Source organism: Pleurodeles waltl, chromosome 3_1, assembly GCF_031143425.1.
Source record: "Pleurodeles waltl isolate 20211129_DDA chromosome 3_1, aPleWal1.hap1.20221129, whole genome shotgun sequence".
Lineage (NCBI taxonomy): Eukaryota > Metazoa > Chordata > Amphibia > Caudata > Salamandridae > Pleurodeles > Pleurodeles waltl.
The window spans coordinates 1,093,711,001-1,093,730,740 of record NC_090440.1 but is presented as its reverse complement, the minus strand read 5'-3'; the positions used below and the strand labels follow the sequence as shown (position 1 = coordinate 1,093,730,740).

Here is a 19,740-nt window from a genome sequence, read left to right as displayed (position 1 = left end):
GAGATTGTGGTAAAATGTTGCCCCATAGTGCCGAACCCAGCAGTGATTATGTTTCAGGTTCCGTGTGATGCAGAATGGTTCACCATTGTAGACTTGTCACAAGCTTTCTTTTCGGTGCCTCTTCATGAGGACAGCCAGTTTTTATTCAGTTTCAAATTCCTGGACAAGGTGTACAGTTGGTGCAGAATTCCTCAAGGGTTTTCTGAGTCACCGTCCATCTTCAATCAGATATTGAAGAAGGACTTGGAGTCACTAGAACTCCCTTTCAGTTCGACTCTGGTGCAGTACATTGACGACTTACTAATTGCGTCCAGAACAAAAGATGACTGCAGGTATGACACAATTGCCTTACTGAATCATTTGGGAAAGAACGGACATAAAGTGTCTCCAAAGAAGTTGCAGTACTGTCAAAAAGAGGTGAAGTACTTAGGACACTTGATTGAGAGAGGGTCCAGGAGAATATCAAAGGAAAGGGTGACAGCTATTTTGCAGATGAACCCCCCGACAACAAAGAGAGATGTCAGGATGGTTTTAGGAATGGTGGGCTACTGTCGCCAGTGGATACCCAACTTTTCAATTATCTCTAAACCATTGATAAAGCTGACAGGCAAAGAAACTAAGGATGACGCGTATACCATAATTCTGTCCAAAGAAGAGCTTGAGTCATTCATGGAATTGAGGGAATGCATGTGCAGGGCACCAGCTTTAGGTATGCCTGATTACACAAAGCCTTTTCTACTGTTTTGTCATGAACGTGATGCTTGTTCTTTGTCTGTCTTGACACAGGTCCATGGAGGTGCAACCCGTCCTGTAGTGTATTTTTCAGCTACCTTGGACCCAGTCGCAGCAGCCTTACTGGGTTGTTTGCGCGCTTTTGCAGCAGTTGGTCAAAGCCTCACGCAGTGTGAAGGCATAGTGATGGGACATCCCTTAACAGTAATGGTTCCACATTCAGTTGAAATTCTGTTGACTCGAACTAAAACCCAGCACATGACAAATGCGCGATTTACCCGATATGAGACAATTATTTTGGGGTCACCAAATGTCTCCTTAAAGAGATGTACTGTATTGAACCCGGCAACTCTACTTCCTGTTGAAAGTACTGAGATTAATAATGAAGAGGAAGTGGAGCATGATTGTCTTGAGGTAACAGAACTATGTACCAAGCCCCGACCTGACATTCAAGATACGCAGTTAAAAGAAAATGACTGCATTATCTTTGTTGATGGATCCTGTTTGAGAGACTCAGTCGGAATACTTAGAGCCGGTTATGCTGTGTGTACAATAGCTGGTATTATTGAAGCTTCCTGGCTCGAGAGAGTGTATTCCGCACAAGTGGCAGAATTAATTGCCCTTACTAAGGCATGCCACGCAGCTGAAAATCTGAAAGTCACTATCTATACAGACAGCAGGTACGGGTTTGGAATTGTACACGATTTTGGCCAATTGTGGTCACAGAGAGGTTTCATGACCTCTTTTGGTTCTCCAGTGAAAAATGGCGAACAGATTAAGGATTTGTTACATGCAATTCAGTTACCTCTTGAAATTGCCGTGGTGAAATGCAATGCTCATGTTAAGTCACAAGACTTTGTGTCAATGGGAAACGGCTATGCAGACCAAGTCGCAAGGTTTTGCGCATTGAACTGTATATCGTTCAAGGATCAGTGGGAATTGTTACCGCAAACTGAAAATGAAACATGCTTGAACTTTGCATTAAGGGTGGTTGATACACTAGATGAGCTAAAATCACTACAGGGTCGTGCTAGCAGAGAGGAGAAACGCTCCTGGCAGAGATTGCAATGCGTACAAAGAGCAGACGACTTGTGGGTCTCAGAGGAGGGGAAACTGGTTTTGCCAAACAGTCTTCTGTCACAATTTGCAAGGCTTTATCATGGACAGGCACATCTTGGGAGAGATGCAATGATCAGGTTATTCAAAATTGACTGGTTTAACCCGAAATTCAGACAAGCTTCAGAAGTTACTTGTCACAGGTGCATCATCTGTCAACAGAGGAATGCAGGAAAAGGGACTGTGGTAACTTTGAGCCACATAGGGAGAGCTGGGGGTCCATTTAGCAAGATGCAAATGGATTCAATTGAGATGCCTGTTTGTGGAGGATTGAGGTACGTGTTGGTGATTGTGTTTTCAGCCACTGGATTGAAGCTTACCTCGCACGTTGGAATGACAGTCTCACAGTTGCTAAGCTGTTGCTTTGAGAGCTAATACCCAGGTTTGTTTTTCCGGTCTCTTTAGAATCAGATAGGGGCAGACACTTCGACAATGAGGTGATTAAGCTCTTCTGTGCTGCATTAGACATTTAACAGAAGCTGAATTGTAGCTACCGCCCTGAAGCATCAGGACTAGTAGAACAAATGAATGGTACCTTGAAGTTGAGAATGGCAAAAATGTGTGCAGCTACCAATATCAAATGGCCAGATGCATTGCCCTTAGTGCTGATGTCAATGAGAAACACCCCTGATAAGAAGAGAGGACTATCACCCCATGAGGTCCTTATGGGCAGAGCTATGAGGCTGCCCGCAGTACCTGCAAACGCTCTTGTGAATATCACGGATGATATGGTGTTGGACTACTGCAAAGGTTTGGATGATGTGGTTCGCTCTTTTTCCCACCAGGTGGAAGCCAACACACTGCCACCGATCAGTGATCTAGGTCATACCCTGCAAACCGGTGACTGGGTGGTTGTCAAGAAGCACGTGAGGAAGTCGTGTTTGGAGCCGCGCTGGAAGGAGCCATATCAAGTAATACTGACAACAAACACTGCTGTGAAATGTGCAGGCGTTCCAAACTGGATACATGCCAGTCACACAAAGAAGGTAACATGTCCAACTGATGAGGAACTTGAAGTTTCCGACTCAACAAGTCCAGAGAAGGAAGTCTCAGGGCCAGAAAATAGCCAAGGGGGAACTGAGACTGCAGGAGAGCCCACTGAGAACAGCCTAGTCCCTCAAACAGTAAACAAGTTCGAGAGAGGTGACCGTGAGCCTATCTCAGTAGAGGCAGCAGGAGAACTAAATCAAGGAGAGGTTCTCCCAGAAGTAGACGGGTACGGGTTAGAGCTTGAACCTGTTACTGAGCCAGTTGCAGGTCCGTCAAGAGAAAACACCATAGCACAAGAGGAGGGTGCTGTTCAGCGTCCTAAACGGACAAGCAGGAAGAAGACACATAAAGGTGATAACTGGCCAGAGAAACAGGCTGAAAAAGAAAAGGTCATACCAGGTGAAACAATAGCAGAAGAAATCGATACAACCCGAGTAGAGGATCTAAGTGAAGGGGAATTGCAAAGTGAACGCAGGTTGAAAAGAAAAAGAACCGCAAATAGAAGGTACGCAGGTCCTGAATGGGCATATGCAACGACATCTGAATGGCAACACTAATTCTTAGCGTTCTGTTTTGATCGAGAAGTACCAGGCCAATACTACGGTACCTGAAATCAATCAGAGAAAGAGACTGTGTTAAAACTGAAATTGAAAACTGAAAGCTGAAAAGCTGAGAAAGAGACTTATAAATTACCGGATGTGACACTGATAACCTGAATTGACTTTGAAACCAGATTATGACAAGCTGCTAACCTGATTGACAAAAGGGTCCTGGAGTGAGTGAAACGCTGTAAATACACGCAGAGAGAAAGAGACTTTGCATCAAGAGAAAAAAAAAGAGCTTTTATATTGTCCTCAAGTTGATTGTTTGCTTTGAGTTATTCTGCTATCTGACTCTTTACAGACCATGGCTCATAATAAAGGTAGTAGCAAGAAGGGTAAGGTATGTGGTTGGTTAAGTGTTATATTAGGTATTGTGTGTGCGATAATAATTATAGGTGTGATTGTGGGAATGCCGTGGTTGGATAAGAAAGCGACTAACAATGCTTCAAAACCTGAGACTACAACACTAACACAGTGGGAAAAGTTTGAGCAAGATACAAAACACTTGCAAAACACTTGCATGAGGGAACTAACTCAAAAGGGGAACTCTACACTAACGTCTTCTATTGCTTGCTGAATGAGTATGTTGAAACCATGGATGAGAAAAACTGTTGTGTGCACAAAGATTCCTTCATCAGTGCAAGAAGGGGTCAGTTATCATAGTCTTCCTCTAACATACGGGATAAGCTGCAGTTTGCTACTAACAAGATTCTATAATCAGGAGCATGTGCAATACTTTTTTTCAAATTTGGATGAGGTGTTTTCTTTTGTGCCAGTGATGGAGTTTCTGAACAAATTAGCTAAGGAGCATAGCATAAAAATAGTTAGAGGTTTCTTCGAACCGACACTTACATTTGGGACAGCTTATGCAAACCGCAACAATCTGACTTGCTTATTAATATCCGTAGAGAAAAGCTTCATAGATCACACTGATGATAGGTGCAAAGCTTTGAAAGAGCGACTAGAAAAGGGGCTAGAGAAACGCACATATGCAAATGATTATGCTTACACTGCAATAAAGACACAAGGCAAATTAGCTATAGATGCATTACATGTAGGAAGGCTTTGTGTATATATAGGCCGAAATCTGAACATGACACTTTATTTGTGGGAACGAGTGAATGCAGGCATGTGTTTTTGTTTCAGAGTAAATAGACATTCATGTTAAATGGACAGGATCCAGCGATCCCCGGTATCTATTATATCTGTGGACTTAATGCTTATTACCGTCTCCCTAAGGGATGGTATGGGACATGTTATTTGGGGATAGTTTTCCCAAAGATATACCAGATTGATGACTTAAAACAAATACCTAAAGCGTCTGAATTACAACATGCTAGACAAAAACGAGAGACAGCGGCTGCTGTCGTTGGTGACATATTTGGAGCCATAATTCCTTCAGTAGGTGTTATTCTAAACTCCATTAAGATTAAAAAATTGTCTACTATTGTGGATAACATGCTGACAAATTTTACAGGGGCTATACTCCTGATGGATACTGAACTTGCTGTGGAAAGAGCTATGACTCTTCAAAATCGGCTTGCTTTAAACATTCTTTTAGCAAAGAGCAGCGGAGTCTGCAAGATGCTCAACGAGCGTCATTGTTGCTCGTATATACCGGACAATAGTAAAAAGATTAGAGGTATGCTTACTAATATAACTAAAGATATTGCAGATTGAAGGACTTAAAGGAACCTGGAGTGTGGGAGAAAGTGGGAAAAGGAATTGCCAGAGTAGGGAGCTGGTTTAGCAACATTTGGAATGGGGTTCTTGCAAAAATACTAGGGGGTCTATTAATTGTTCTGGCCTGTTTATTAGGTTTATGGGAAGCATGTAAAATTAATGACAAAATTAAAAGTAATTGGACAAAGAGAAATAAGAGGAATGAGGAAAGTGAAAGGGAGAAAATGTTTAATGAAATTTGGGAAAGTTCACACAAGGGCCAAGATGTTGAAATGCGCATTATGCGCAAGGTGAAAAATTAAAGTGAAAGGTCAAAAGGGAAAGGTTTGTGTGATGACGAACGTCATCAGAGGAGGGACTGAGAGAGCGTAGCTTATATAATCTATATTAACATGAAATGTTTATGAATTAATGTGTGATAATAGAAATTGCAATAATACATTTTATTGGGTTAAACGTGCACTTGAAATGTGACCACGGGGAGTGGCCGCCAATGTATACGTGGACTAATAATGATGACTAAAATGTTTATAAATTGTTATACTGAATAAGCTTTATACTAATTATTAATGATTGCGTTATTGAATTTGTGCTGAAATCCTTGGAGGCCTTAAGTTAGCAAGAGCCGAAGCTGTTTGGCTCTCATATTAAATGTATTTTTCCTATCTTGCAGTATGCTGACTCGCAAAAGGACATGACCCCTTGTTTTTCTTCAAACTAGAAGCTGAATGTAACCATAGTAGATCCGTTCCCATGAATTCCACATTGCTTGTAGAAAATATTAGACAAAATGAAACAGTGTAGATTAATGTAATGTACAAGGTCGTTCAAACCGGTGAAGACAATGGAGCTACTGACCAAAAGATGTGCAAAGAATTACAGAAAGATGAAATCATACCGGACGTGCTACCTCTGAAGACATCGAACATGTGGACCAATGAAAAGCTTGTAAAATAATATGGGGTGAAAGATTAATTACATAATCCATCTTTTAATTGGGTAAAGATAGTGGGGTATAACCAATGTCCAATAGAATTTTTGCGGAATGTACAATAAAAAAGGGATAAAAACCCATGACACGGGGAGCCATTTAGTATTAGGTAGGGAATGCTATTGATTTTATCCAGAAACTTTGTCACTCTGTTTGGTGACTTACTTTGGTTTTACTTAAACCATCCTTTTCCTTAGATTGTCCATTTTACACTTTACCTCCTTATGAGGGAAGTGCCCCTTTTGCCCCACAGCTGAGTTTTGACTGATGGCGATTTGACTGAGGTCCTGAAGACGAAGACTGAACCTGTGCGCTGACCTAAACCTTGGAGGGAAACTATGACAATGAATTTGTGATTTGTCTGTTTGCTTTTCCTTTCTAGGTACCAACTGCTTAGTTTTGACAGAGACCATAGTTAGATGTTTTCCAAATTGGTGTTCTAAATTGTTTTGCATAAAGCCCAACATGCCAATGCTAATTAGCAGTTAGGACAGCTGTTCACTAAATTGACGCAAATAGACAAACAACCGAATCTATGCTTTGTAGAACTGACGCGTTATTGACACTTTGCTAAATTGATCTATGTTTACGCCGTGTTATGTTTTGATGTTTGTGATTCTCGCCTTAATGAAATCTTATCAAAGTTGCCATATCGTGACTATTCAATTATGTTTTTTGGTTTTGAGATTAACACATCTGCTTTTAGAATTGTAACTAATAGGGAATAAAACTCATAAAATTCTACTAAATTGGTGTGGTTATTCATGACTGCAAGGTCATGGTAGTGTTTTGAATTGATTAATGACTTTTACTAAAGTGAATTGTATTGTTGTGATAAATATTGATGACATTATAGCCGTATTGATTGACATATTGATTAGCTATCTCGTCCTAAGGTGTCTCTCAACTGGGTCAAAAGATTCATTGGCCTAAAACGAGTCCTGATGTGTAATAAATTATCATAAAGTGACGCATTACCAACCCCAAACCAAGTTTTTCATCCGTATAAGTTACCAGAATAAAAAACAGGAGGGGCTCAGTGAAAAGTTGTCAAATCCATTAAAATGGCAAGGTCAATCATTATATACCTTGGCTCTGCTGTGCAAAGCTTTCCCAAAGCTATAGCTGCATTCTGCTGTAAAGCAACCTCTTTGGCGTCCCCTCCGGCATATGTTAACAGAACTTTTAATACGTCAGAATTTAGCAGAGAGGCGGGAGCTCCAGGCACCGACATACAGTAACCAAGGCAGAGGGCTGCATTTCCTGCAATTACTTCATTCTCTGAGTGTAAAAGCTTCATCAGGACAGTAAACTCTAGGACAAAAGAGATGTTAATCAATTACAGGTTGATATGATTATGACATACTTTGACTGTCAAAAGACAACGAAATGGAGGCACAACTGTTTGCTTTGATTGCTTAGGCAGCATATCTGCAGCCTTAGCTCGGCGGTTGCACATTTTACTATTAACCAACTCAATGGCACTCAATTTATCAACATGACAAAAGATTTTAAGCTGAATTAGCAGTGCACAGATTAGAAGCTTTGAAGTCTGTCTTCCAAAGAAATGTGTGGTAACCCATTCGCACATGGGAAGGGGTCTCCAGGGACTCCTTCACCTTTGTGAATGTGGGTGCCAACATTTTTTAAGAGATGGCAGTGGTCCCACTGACTTCCTTTAGGGAAAATGGGTTGCATTTGTTTAAAAAGTTGCTTTATTTAAAAAGCAATCACAGACATTGTGGTCTGCTGACCCTAACAGGCCACCATCCCTGTGAGTGCAGGCCATTCCCAATAGGTTGCAAAGTGTGACCTGTCTCATAAATATTGATGAGATAGTTTCTTTTTGACCCATTTTGGAATCGCAACCAGTGACTGAGACACTGTTGTACATAGCCTTTTGCAAGTTCCTAATTGCGAGTCGCAAAAAATCGCAATTAGGAACTCGCAAAATGTTGGGATCATACATATGGCCCCTAAGTGCTTACCTTATTCAGCCATCGTAGCTAATTACTTTGGTGTCCCTCCCCTTTCGGTTCTTAAGATCACAAGAATATTTCTGCTAACATTACACCCAAAATCTTTGAGGATGTCCTGGAACCTCATAGAATTCGACTTAAGCTCACATGTTTATTCAGCAATGTAAGCTAGTCTGTAAGTTTCAGTCACTAATTTGTGTACACTTGCTTCAGGCTGACTTCACTTATAGTGTTGTTATTGTTTTTCTAGACATCTGTAAGGTCTATGCCCTGTGAGCAGGAGTATCACCAATCCCTCCAACTGACGCTTCTGGGAATAGCATACTCGCATCTCAGATCAGCAGTGCACTTGTTGCACATTAAGTACTCAACATGGTAATCACTCCGTTGCTATGTAATTTCTCAGTTACCAGGCTTGTAGCAAGTGCCAAAAGCCCACTATCCCATACAAGATTCCCCAGGCCTCCAACTGTGACCCACTTAGTGCTGCTTGCGTGAACCCTGTCATTCCCTGCTAGGGTCACCCTCCTTTGAATCTACTATATTTCCCAATCCAGCCCCCTTCCCCGCTTTCATGTCTATATCATATGCTCACCATAAAAATCGCCATTCTACTCTGCTACCTCTTTCGCTCCTAGGGTCTGTTATGCTGTTCCCTGCTCACCTTCACCTCCTCCTTCACTGACAGCTTATCTTTTACTTGCCAAATAGCAGGTTCCAGTATCCAAATAGCAGGTTCCAGGATACAAATAGTTTTCACCTACCTTCGACCGACCCCATGCTCCTCCTTTTACTACATGCCTACAGCCCATATGCAGTTGTACCAAACGGTTTTACTTCATCTCTTGTCCTTCGCTCCTCTCCACTTTCACTCAGTAATACATCCACTTTCTGTTGTCTTCCTGTGTCCATGCTTCCCTTGGCCTGTCTTTCCTGCACTGCATACCCCAACTACTATATAGCACTCCACTGCCTTGTGGTGATGCTTGCATGATAAAAGTGAAGATATACACCTCCATGTACTTCACAACAGATTTGACAGGTAGAAGGAAAAGATACGCTCATATAATAATACAAATGATCATATTTCCTTACTCCTCGCTACCTGCTTGGCTTGTTTGCCCATACCTTTGTTAGCTGAGTGGTGCATACCTATGAGTGTATGTTTAAACACAGCAAATCCCGAGTGCACTCTTTAAATTCTGTTATGTTTCCCTCTAAGTAACGATTCATCACTACAGAAACTGGCAATTCTGGACAAAGAACAATGGGCCTTGTTAATATTCTGACAGACTGGTTACTACACCACAAAAGTGGTGGATATACCACTCATTGTAGTAGAAGTGTGTTACAGCCTACTGCACCTGTAATACAGTGAACGGGATATCCGCCACGTTTGTGAAAGAGAATCCCATCAATTAAACTTTAAATAAAGCTTAAAGTTCAATTCATTGTGTCTGACATGAGTGTAGTCCATTTCCATCCTTAAACAGTCTTGTGTTTTAGTTATGCGCAAAGCACTTCTGTTTCACACTTTTGGGGCCATTTTGTGTCTCGTTTTACTACCAACTCTTCTCCTCATTCGTATTTTCTCCAAGTAGTCAGCCAATACCATTAAACATCATTAAACTTTCATCTGTATTCACTTTAAACCCATGCTTTGGAATGCTGACACTATTGTACATGTACTTGCTGCTGCACTAATCTATTTTTTTTATGATGAATAAACATCTGTTTTTTTAAACACATTTTATTGACTTTTTTTTAAACATATACAGCCCTTCGACCAATGACAAAAAAAGGTGAATGTACAAAGAAAAACAGAAACATAAGCATACACCTTCACAATGCAGTCTAGCCCGGCCCCTACTCTCATGTTCACAATACATAATATAATAGTATATAAACGCCTGGAAACCATATTACCTGATCCATTTCTTCCCAGTTCCTCCCTAACTCAGAAACTGTCAAACTTCATCATTCATATCCTGTTGTATTGGATGTATAGGTTTCAGCACTATGACCCTGTAGTCTGCCGAGCCTGCCATACCTTTGAGAGTTTCTGTGGACACTCCTGGGCTTTTTTCACTGCCACTTCCCGACCTATACAGTAATCTAGACCACCCTGCCATACTGCCAGGGACCGGAGGGAGGAGGGCCGCTGCCTTCCACTCCATTGCTATATCTCGCTTCGCCAGGGTCAGGCCAGGGTATAGCAAAGAAAGCTTGTAACGATTGCCCCCTAATGAGTCTGACAGTTGGAGAAGAGTGAGTTCGGGTCCATCAGGATTGTCCAACCCAGGACTGAAACATAATGTCACACCTCACCAAAAGAGTTCCAATGCAGGACAGCCCCAACACTGTGTTTAGAAAAGTGGCCTCCCTTGCCTCACAATGAAGACAAGCATGGGAGGCAATCACCCCATTTGCCAGAGCAGATGAGGCGTAAAGTATACCCTATTTAGGTATTTGGAATAGTCTGGGCTGGGCCACGATGGCTGCACCCCTAGGTGCACCCAGGACCTCCTTCCATTCCTAATCTTCCAATGCCCCCACATCAAACTCCCATGCCTGTCGGAAAGCCTCAAACTTATCCGTGTGATTGGAAATGAGCCTCTGATAAATTTGTGCTATCTTGCGGTCGCCTAGATCTCCCATAAGAAGTTTGCTCTCCAAAAAATTAAATTCGGGGAGGTCAGGTGTGTCCACAACATATGGAATTAAAGAGTGGCAGAGCTGTAGGCAGCGATAGAACTGACTACGGTGGCGTTCATATTCTGTCTGCAAAGTCTAAAATGATTTATGTACCTTCCCACTCATAGTATCACCCCATGTGGTGATACCAATCAGATCCCATCTTTGAAATACGTCTAGTGCTGCCTCCTGTAGTAGCCAACGGCCATGCCAGAGTGGTGTCCATTGTGTCAGTTTCTCCCACTACCCCATCCATCGAAGGGAATGCAGACACTGTGTTATAACAATACCAGTAGCCGGGGAAGACCCCCGCACCCACCATCACCGTATAGATATGATATAATTGGAGTGTCCCCTATTGCCCATATTTCAGACACATAAGCAGGCTCTTCCTGCACACCTTACCACCAATCAGTAATTACCAGAAAATGTAACTTCAGATAATATGATAAAATGTCTGTTGCAGCAACGTCCCAACAGTACACAGATTGAAAACACTTTCCAAGAGCAATACGGAGGTGCCATCCTCTAAAAGAGAGCTAATAAGGATGGAGTTGACAGAGCGGAACCATTGTCGCATGATAGCGTACAGAAAATTCTGTAGTTGGTATAAGAACCTGGGTGGCAACAACATTTTAAATACTGCAAACCTTCCAGTTAGAGAGAAAGGCAGTTCTGCAAAACGTGTACGTTCTTTAGGCGAGCCAGGACAGGCTCCAAGATGTACACCCATGCCGATGTTGCATCAGTGGATACGAAAACCCCTAAATACTTAAAGCACCTCTGAGAGGACGATTCTGACTATCTTAAATTTTGCTTTTGGATCACCTGGTTTTTGACCTTTTACTGCGAGGAAGCCTCATAATTTGAGATTCACCCACAGTAAACTCATGGCAAAATGGACTGCGCATGTTTACTGCTAGTGCTGCCTTGTTAAGCGAAGGCAAAGGCTGCTGTGATGCAGCAAGGGTAGGAAGCACAGGGCTGGTAACACATGATCACATGTGCACACGCGTGTGCAACTGTGTGAGGGCTGCACGGGGGATTCCTGGTGTGTGCAGCCCAAGAACTGCACTTAGGTAGCCTGGCACAGAGGGGACAATGCGGACAGGGTGGTGACCTGAAGTAGGACTTATGAGATGGGTGTACACATGTGAGAGATAGTCAGTGTGCTTACTGTCTTGTTTGCAGTACCCTAGGATCCACACACTCCAGAGTTGCAACAATGTCCACCGTAACCTGTATGAAAAGGATAATGCAGTAGTTACAAAAGCATATTTGAACAGCTTATGGGTCATCCAGGAATGTCATCTTTCTCTGACTCAACTCAGGGTTAAGGCCAATTAATGCTCTGTCCACCTGCAGGAGCAAGGCCTTGCATCAATTAGCCAGCGGTCATCCCATGCCAGGAACCAGGCCTGCGCCAGACCCTTCAGCGAGGAGCGGCTCTTTGGAGGAATTGCTGAGAGAGGCCGCGGCAGGAATGTCAGGGAGGAGGCGGTGAGTCTCTCAGAGCACATGTGGCAACTGACTCCTGGACGGTGTCATGTTGAAGCTATCCCAGAAGATTCTGAAGGAAAGCTGGGACAGGGGTAGAGACGTTATGTTGCACATCAGGATAGGCCCCGCCTCCACTTAAAAGGTCCTGCATGGGGAGGGCTCACTCTATTGGCTGTGCTTCTCTGCTGAACACTGGGACTGAAGACGAGCATCATGGACAACTGGAAAGAAGAACCCCCTGCAGCAAAGCACATGGGGCTCTGCTGCTGTGCTGGGAATCCTGCCCCTGGGGTGGGCCAGGGCCCTGGGGCTGCCCCCAAAGAAGAATGGAGGTGGGAAGCAACATCTCACTTCCCAGGTGAACCTGCAATATTGAGGGAGCGCAGTTGCGCTCCCTCATGAAGATGATGATGGGGCCTCGGGCACTACCCTTGGGCCCCACAAAGAAGCCAAGTCTGGGAGTGTCATTGCACTTCCCGCAAAGAGGGTGAGAGGGGCCCCAAGGCAAAGAAAAGTCTGGGAGTGTCATTACACACCCCCTGAAGATCAGCGCAAGCTGAGGACGGGATTGGTGGCTGAAAAGGACATCGGCGAGTGCCATTGTGCTCCTCGTGAAGAAGGTGAGTGAGGGCGTGGGACCCCACTGATGGGCCCCGATGATGCCAGGAAGGCAGGGGAGTGCCCCTGCACACCCCCATGCGGCCCACCCAGCTGTAGCACCATACGAGTTTGCCTGCTGGAGTGGGCAGACTCCAAATGCACAGTCGGCTCCTGAAGCAGCACATGAAGGTGCTGGCCGGGTGGGGAGCCAGCAAGAGCATCCGGGGGTGGGCTCCCCAAGCTTCTCTCCGAAGATGTGAAGGCCGTAGGGTATCCAGGTGGGACCAGACACCCCAGAAAAAAAAACACAAAGGAAACCGCCACAGCAGCTCTACATGGAGCAGCAGGAGAGTCGCTCATTTAATACGCACACTCCACGAGGGAGCGCCCCCGTAATGCCTTGCGAGGCTGAAATGTAGAAAGGCCAGAGGAGAGCGTCTTGGTGCATTAGTGCACCCCAACAGAGCAGGGTCACCACCATAATCACCACCACATTCAGGGGGAGTTGCAAGAGGAGAGCAGCCTCCCCCAAAGAAGTTAGCGACTTTCCCCACCTTTAGTTTTAGGGGACTTGGAAATGATGGCCCCTCTAGCGTTTTAATGTGTTTTCAAGCCAGTCTCTGTTGGAACTTTTGTTTCAGGGTGGTGGACTTGGTCCCCCTAGGGGTGAAGATCATTGTTGCAGTCCTTATGGCCTGAATGGTGATAACAATGGATTGTTACAATGGTGAACGCTCTCTAGGGGTGAAAAGCTGTAATTACATGTGCTGTTACAGAAATTGAGTTCTTTAGGGACTATGGTCAAAATAGTAGCATTTATGTTAAATGTGATTCAAAATGTATGGCTGCAGCGTTGTGGCAAATGATATGACTTGTTTGGGGTCATATGAAAAGGAACCATCTAAGGCAGGATGATGGTATTACATAATGATTAACAACCAAGTGATGTCCTTTACAGACTGTGTCAATTGTTCATCATTTAATGATGAATGTTTCAGTGTGGAATATGATAAACCTTGGCCCACACCCTTCAGGGGTGACTGCATAGATCATCCTGAGGGTAATCCTAACAGCGCAAACCACTCCAAGCTGCCTAGACATGCTCTTTGTTGATGCTTATATGAGTAATTGTGGCACAATGGTTAGAGCGGCAGACCCTGATGCAGAGATCTGGCCCGGGACTAGGGTTCAATTCCCACCTCAGCGGGCCTTGGGCTCAATTCCCTTGAACCAGATAATTCTCGCCCCCACCCTGGGGCTGTCCAGGAGTGGGCACCTCACAGGGAAAAAGCCAGGAGGGATTCCACAGTGGTATGCGTACATCGCCTTGAGACCCTAACGGGTGAGTTGTGCGCTATACAAGTGCAAAGTTTACAGTAATTAGACCGACAGCCACTAGTGATCAAAGTAGATATACGTTATTGCCAGTATTAGGTAATCTCACTCTAAGTTACAGTCAAATATTGCATTGGAATACAAGTGAATGTACTGCCAAGTGGGTTGTTGGTTTACACCTCCCTTTGGGCAGACAGGAATGATTACGCAATGTCATCTGAAAGTAATTCCATCAGCTTGTGTATATTTGTATATTGTAGCATAATTTTGAGTAGTGAGTGTGTACTTTTACTTTATCAAAAGAAAAAGCACAGACTGGACAATCATTTATTGAGTGTTATTCTTGTTTGCTTGTGAATGGTGATTACTAGCCCACACCACCTCCCTTGGGTAAGCTTTTGACTGCTCTGCAACGCTACCCTATAAAAGTCAAGTGCTACAATGGGGTGTTTGGTTCCCAGTTGTGGTCGAAGGCGGACCCATTCCTTGTGCAGGCCACACAACTAATGACCCACACTTCAACACCATCTGTGGTGATTCGAAGTCCCCATGCCCAACAGAGGTCCTGTGGGTAGCCGCTCACGGAAAGCACAGAAGCCTTTGAGAGGTTCAGACATAGGTCTGAGGATTCACCAAAAATGTGCATGATTTGTAAGATACACAGCCCAGCAGCAGCAGGGGAGGTCAAGAAGAAACGAAAATCATCTGTGTATAGTGCTTCAATCTGAAGGAGAAGCCTTCCACTCGAAACCGCATACCTGGGCATCCATCTGCACCCAGGCTGCCAGCAAATATTTCTCTTAAAGGTCCACTCAGTAGCATATCCCTTGATGCACGGCAACATGAACTTGGGCCAGATGTACTAGTTTAGTGACCAGTATGGGACAGGTTCATATAATTCTGATGAAGACTGTGCCATAAATCTTCCAACCTCATGTTTTTTATAGTTTGTTTTAAGATTAGAAGTGGTTCCCAGACCACTGCCACTCCCCCAAAACGATTTTTTTTACATTCACAAAGGGGAGGGTATATCCAGGGGATGACTTAGCTTTTGTGAATGGATTACCAACCCAAATAAGGAGCTGGTAATTTTAAAATGTTTTACGGCTGGATTTTTGTCACAAAACATTGAAAAACATCATACTGATCCAGTATTTGGAAGGGAAACCTACCAACATACCCCTTCAAAATTCCCAAACCAGTTGCAATCCCATTTTGGGAGTTGATAAAAGTTGACTGATTCCTAAAATGGAATTGGTACATTGGAAAAAAACATTTTTTGTAAGTCACAAAATCCAAATCGGGAGGGTTTGTGACCATATAAATGCTATGTACATCTGCCCATATCTTATATACTAAAGAAGTCTCTTTGTTGTCTTTATTACAGTACAAGAACTTGGTGGGAGGCACCTCAGCAAGTACTGCCACCAACATAAGATCTGTCAGTCTCCCCCTACAAATTCACAAAACGCTCAGTGGTGCAGGACTACCCACAAAAGAGCGACCATTTAATAACAGTCAGCAGGAACCTAAAAAGTAGGATTGCCCTTTGATCATTTGATACAATTGTTTGCCAAAGGAGTCATTTCAAATAATGTACATATATATATATGTATTTATGTAAATCACGTAAAAAAACAAAGGTTCCAGGGACGTTGTAGTTTGGCGGCTATCGGGGTTTGGCCGCAGCACGGGGATGGGTGGTTGTGAAGGTTGGTGTGCTTGGCCCTGCGACGAACTCCTGCTGCGCACTGCCAAGGGCCCTGCAGCCAACTGCCACTGCGCACGGCCAAAGGACATGCACGGCGGCAGTTGGATTAACATATAGTAATGAAAATGTGTGCACATTAAAAAAACCATAGAAATTCACTGGAAAAAAAACAAATGTTACAGGGACGTTATAGTTACGAAACAGAATTTTTTTTAAACATAGAAATTCACTCAAAAAAAACAAAGGTTACAATTGTTATAGTTAGGCTCACATTTTAAAAGTACAAAACCATAGAAATTCACCTGTTACAGTTAGAGCCCTAAGATAACTATAACTCGTACCCTACAAATTACAGCACTCATGACATCTTTGAAAACATCAGTGGTAATATCAATGTTATATTTGCAGTACATTTTTTGACGAAAAACCTCTGCATGGCGATTGCGCAAGTTATAGTTACCTTAGGGCAATAGTTACATACTTAACTAAAACATGTGAATGTCTATGGTTTTGTATGTTTAAAATGTGAGCCTAACTATAACGGACCAGCAACCTTTGGCTTTTTAGGTGTGTGGGTGTGTGTGTGTATATATATATATATATATATATATATATATATATATATATATATATATATACACACGCACACATATATATATATATATACATATATATACACACACACACATACACACATACCCATACACACACTGATAAGGACTTGCCCATTAAAGTAAAACTTTGTTTACATTTTACTTCACAAACCTGAAGTATGAGAAATTAAACTGACATTTATGCTTATTAACTAACCCAAGAACCACAGACTTGAAACTGGCTTGTTTCAGTTCATGTCTCCCTCTCATTAAAATGCATCGTGGTTTGCTATCCCTCCTTTGCATAGAGTATATGCAATTTCAAGAGGTGATCCTATTTAATGCAAACACACACATTGCCGAAGCCTTAGGAGGGCTCAGCTAGATTAGCTCGCACCTCACATGGACGAAATTGGCCCCCCGAGTACACTCAACCTTGAAATCCCACTCGACGTTTATCCCGGGTTTAACATAGCTGCCGCTTACTTTTATCTGACTTCACCAAGTCCTCACGAGCCTGTGGGCTGCTCCGAGTACATGCGGCCAGGGCTTTCACAGCATAGCCGGATGTTATCTGCCCGCTTCCCTGGAGTTAGAAGGAAAAGGAAACACAAATATACGTATGAATGTAATGTGCGTTCAAGCATATACAAGTTGGAAGCAAAAAATAATTCAAGTCAAAAACATAAAATAGGAGCTACTGTTCGCTTCCAGCGAATTCGAATCTAGGATTTTACGATGCATCCAAGAAGTAATGTCTGCGGTATTTACCCACCCATGCCTTACAAGTGCTTATTGTTGAATCAAAGATATACAGGTTTTAGGTTTGCGTCAGTATGCACCAATCAATCATCGCAGTGCAGAAATCAGACAATTTCCAAATTTCTTTGGGGAACCACCTACATGTTAAGAATTACCTACAGTGTGCCAATGCAAGTATTTTGTCATAGGTACCCCCTTATACCAGGATTTACATACAATATACCTTTACATTTTTGCCATAGATACTGCTCATATACCGTGGGTAACCCGTATGTCAAAAATTAATTCCAGTATGTCAGAACCAACACTTTTTTTCTTGGTTTGCTTCCCCCAACCTGACTCCCCAATAAACTGTGGTTGCCAAGATTTACCTCCAATACGCCAGCACATGCATTTTGCCATAGTTGTACCTGCATATACTAAGAACTGCTTCCAGTATGTCAGGGCCTGAATTTTGGCCTGGGTTCCCTCTCTTGTCAATAATTACCTTCAATATGCCAGAGACAGCATGCTACCATAGGTGTCCATACAAGCCAAGAATTACCTCAAGTATGTCATGGTCAGCACCACACTCACAAGCATAAAGCATGCTCACGGAAACATTATAACTCACTCACACTCAATTCACTGCCTCTGTCATTCGCTCTCACGCCCCACCACTCACTCACAGTCACTTATATATTCTGACTCACTCCCACATAGTCACTCACACACAAAGGGCCAGATGTACAACACGTTTTGCATGGCGCAAACTGCGAAATTCGCAGTTTTAGTCATGCAAAACGCGCATGGCGATGCACATTCCCATTTTGCGCGTCGGTACTGACACGCAAAATGGGAATGTGGCTCGCAAATAGGAAGGGGTGTTCGCCTTCCTATTTGCGATTCGCACCGCGATGCAGAACTGCTCTGAGATCGCAAACGCAGTTGCAAAGCAATTCGCAGTTAGCACCCATGTGAAGTGGGTGCTAACTCATTTGCAAAAGGGAAGCAGTACCCATGGGACCCCTTCCCCTTTGTGAATGGCGCCACAAATATTTTTTCAGAGCCGGCAGTGGTCCAATGGACCACTGCCCACTCTGAAAAAATGAAAGCAAATGGTTTCATTTTCCCGAGTGTATTGCAACTCGTTTTCCTTTAAGGAAAACGGGCTGAAATACAAAAAAAAAAAAAAAAACTGCTTTATTAAAAAAGTTGTCCCAGACATGGTGGTCTGCTGTCTCCAGCAGGCCACCATCCCTGTGAGTGCAGGGAATCGCAAGGAGGTCGCAAATTGCGACCCACCTCATTAATATTAATGTGGTGGATCTTTGCGACCCCCTTGCGATTCGCAGAAGATGTCAGGGACACCATTCTGCATATGGATTTGCGACTCGCAAAACCATTTCTACCTACATCTGGCCCAAAATTACTCTCATATTGACTCCTTCACGCGGACTCTCACAAATACTAGTGCACAGAAGGCTCAGCTTTCTTAAAAAAACAAACGTACAGGAGGCTCCTCGTGCTTCTGGGCCTTGGTGCAACTGCACCTGCCCCTGCTGCACCACTGATAGCTACGCCCTGACTCACTCCCACTCACAATGTCCCCACACTCACTTATTCTAGCTCACTGATACTTTCACTTATTCACATTCACATTTACCAATGAGTCTCTCTCCCTTGCTGCTCCTAATTATCCCCCAAAGTGCTCCATGACATACAAGTTACTTCGGTAATAAGATATCTGGTAGAGACATATTCTAGATGCAGATTCCTTACCTTAGAATTTCCCCAGGCGTCAGACTTGATCCGGAGATTCTTTTTGGAGCAACACCCTTGCGCATCATTAGGTGGCGTTGGTCGACTATGGGTGTCTTTGTAGTCTTAGCCACCATGATGATGTTGGGAGTAGTACATAGACGCTGCCTCAGTGCAGTGACGTCAGTTTATTTTCACAACTTTAAAAGCCAAAGAGCAGAGCCGTGAAGTAAACTGAAATTGGTGCGCCAGAGCTAAGGTCCTGAGTGAGGAAGCCCTGTCTCTAGAAATAAGTTTGCAAGCGGGGAGGATGGGTGGGTCGGTAAGGAATCTGCAACTAGAATATGTCTCTACCAGATATATTGTTACCGAAGCTAAGTAACTTGTACATCTGATAGACATTTCTAGTTGCAGATTCCTTACCTTAGAATAGATACCCAAACAATGCCATCCTCGGAGGTGGGCTGTGAACCAAGATCAGACTATAAAGTCCTGCAGGACCGAACAACCAAAGTAGCTTTCCCTACAGACCTGACTGTTGAGACAGTAATGTTTAGTAAACGTGTGCAGGGGTGCCCACATTGCTGACCGGCAGATATCCAGGACAGGAACTCCGCGTACTAATGCTGTGGAAGCAGCAGTTGCTCTGGTGGAATGAGCGTGCAAGCCCTCAGGAGGTTGTTTCTTCGCCAAAGCGTAGCACATCTTGATG

At 43.5% G+C, this 19,740-nt stretch overlaps 1 protein-coding gene across 7 annotated transcripts in view; it reads right to left on the bottom strand.

Annotated features, from left to right (window-relative positions):
* The window catches only part of TTC12 (tetratricopeptide repeat domain 12), a 282,909-nt gene that overhangs the window by 13,810 nt on the left and 249,359 nt on the right, over window positions 1-19,740 (bottom strand). For all 7 annotated transcript variants that reach the window (XM_069224366.1, XM_069224370.1, XM_069224367.1 and 4 more), the window contains 2 exons: window positions 17,013-17,112; window positions 7,203-7,428 (listed from right to left, as the gene is read on the bottom strand). In XM_069224366.1, coding sequence (XP_069080467.1) covers window positions 7,203-7,428; window positions 17,013-17,112 — 326 coding nt within the window. The remainder of the gene's footprint in view (window positions 1-7,202; window positions 7,429-17,012; window positions 17,113-19,740) is intronic.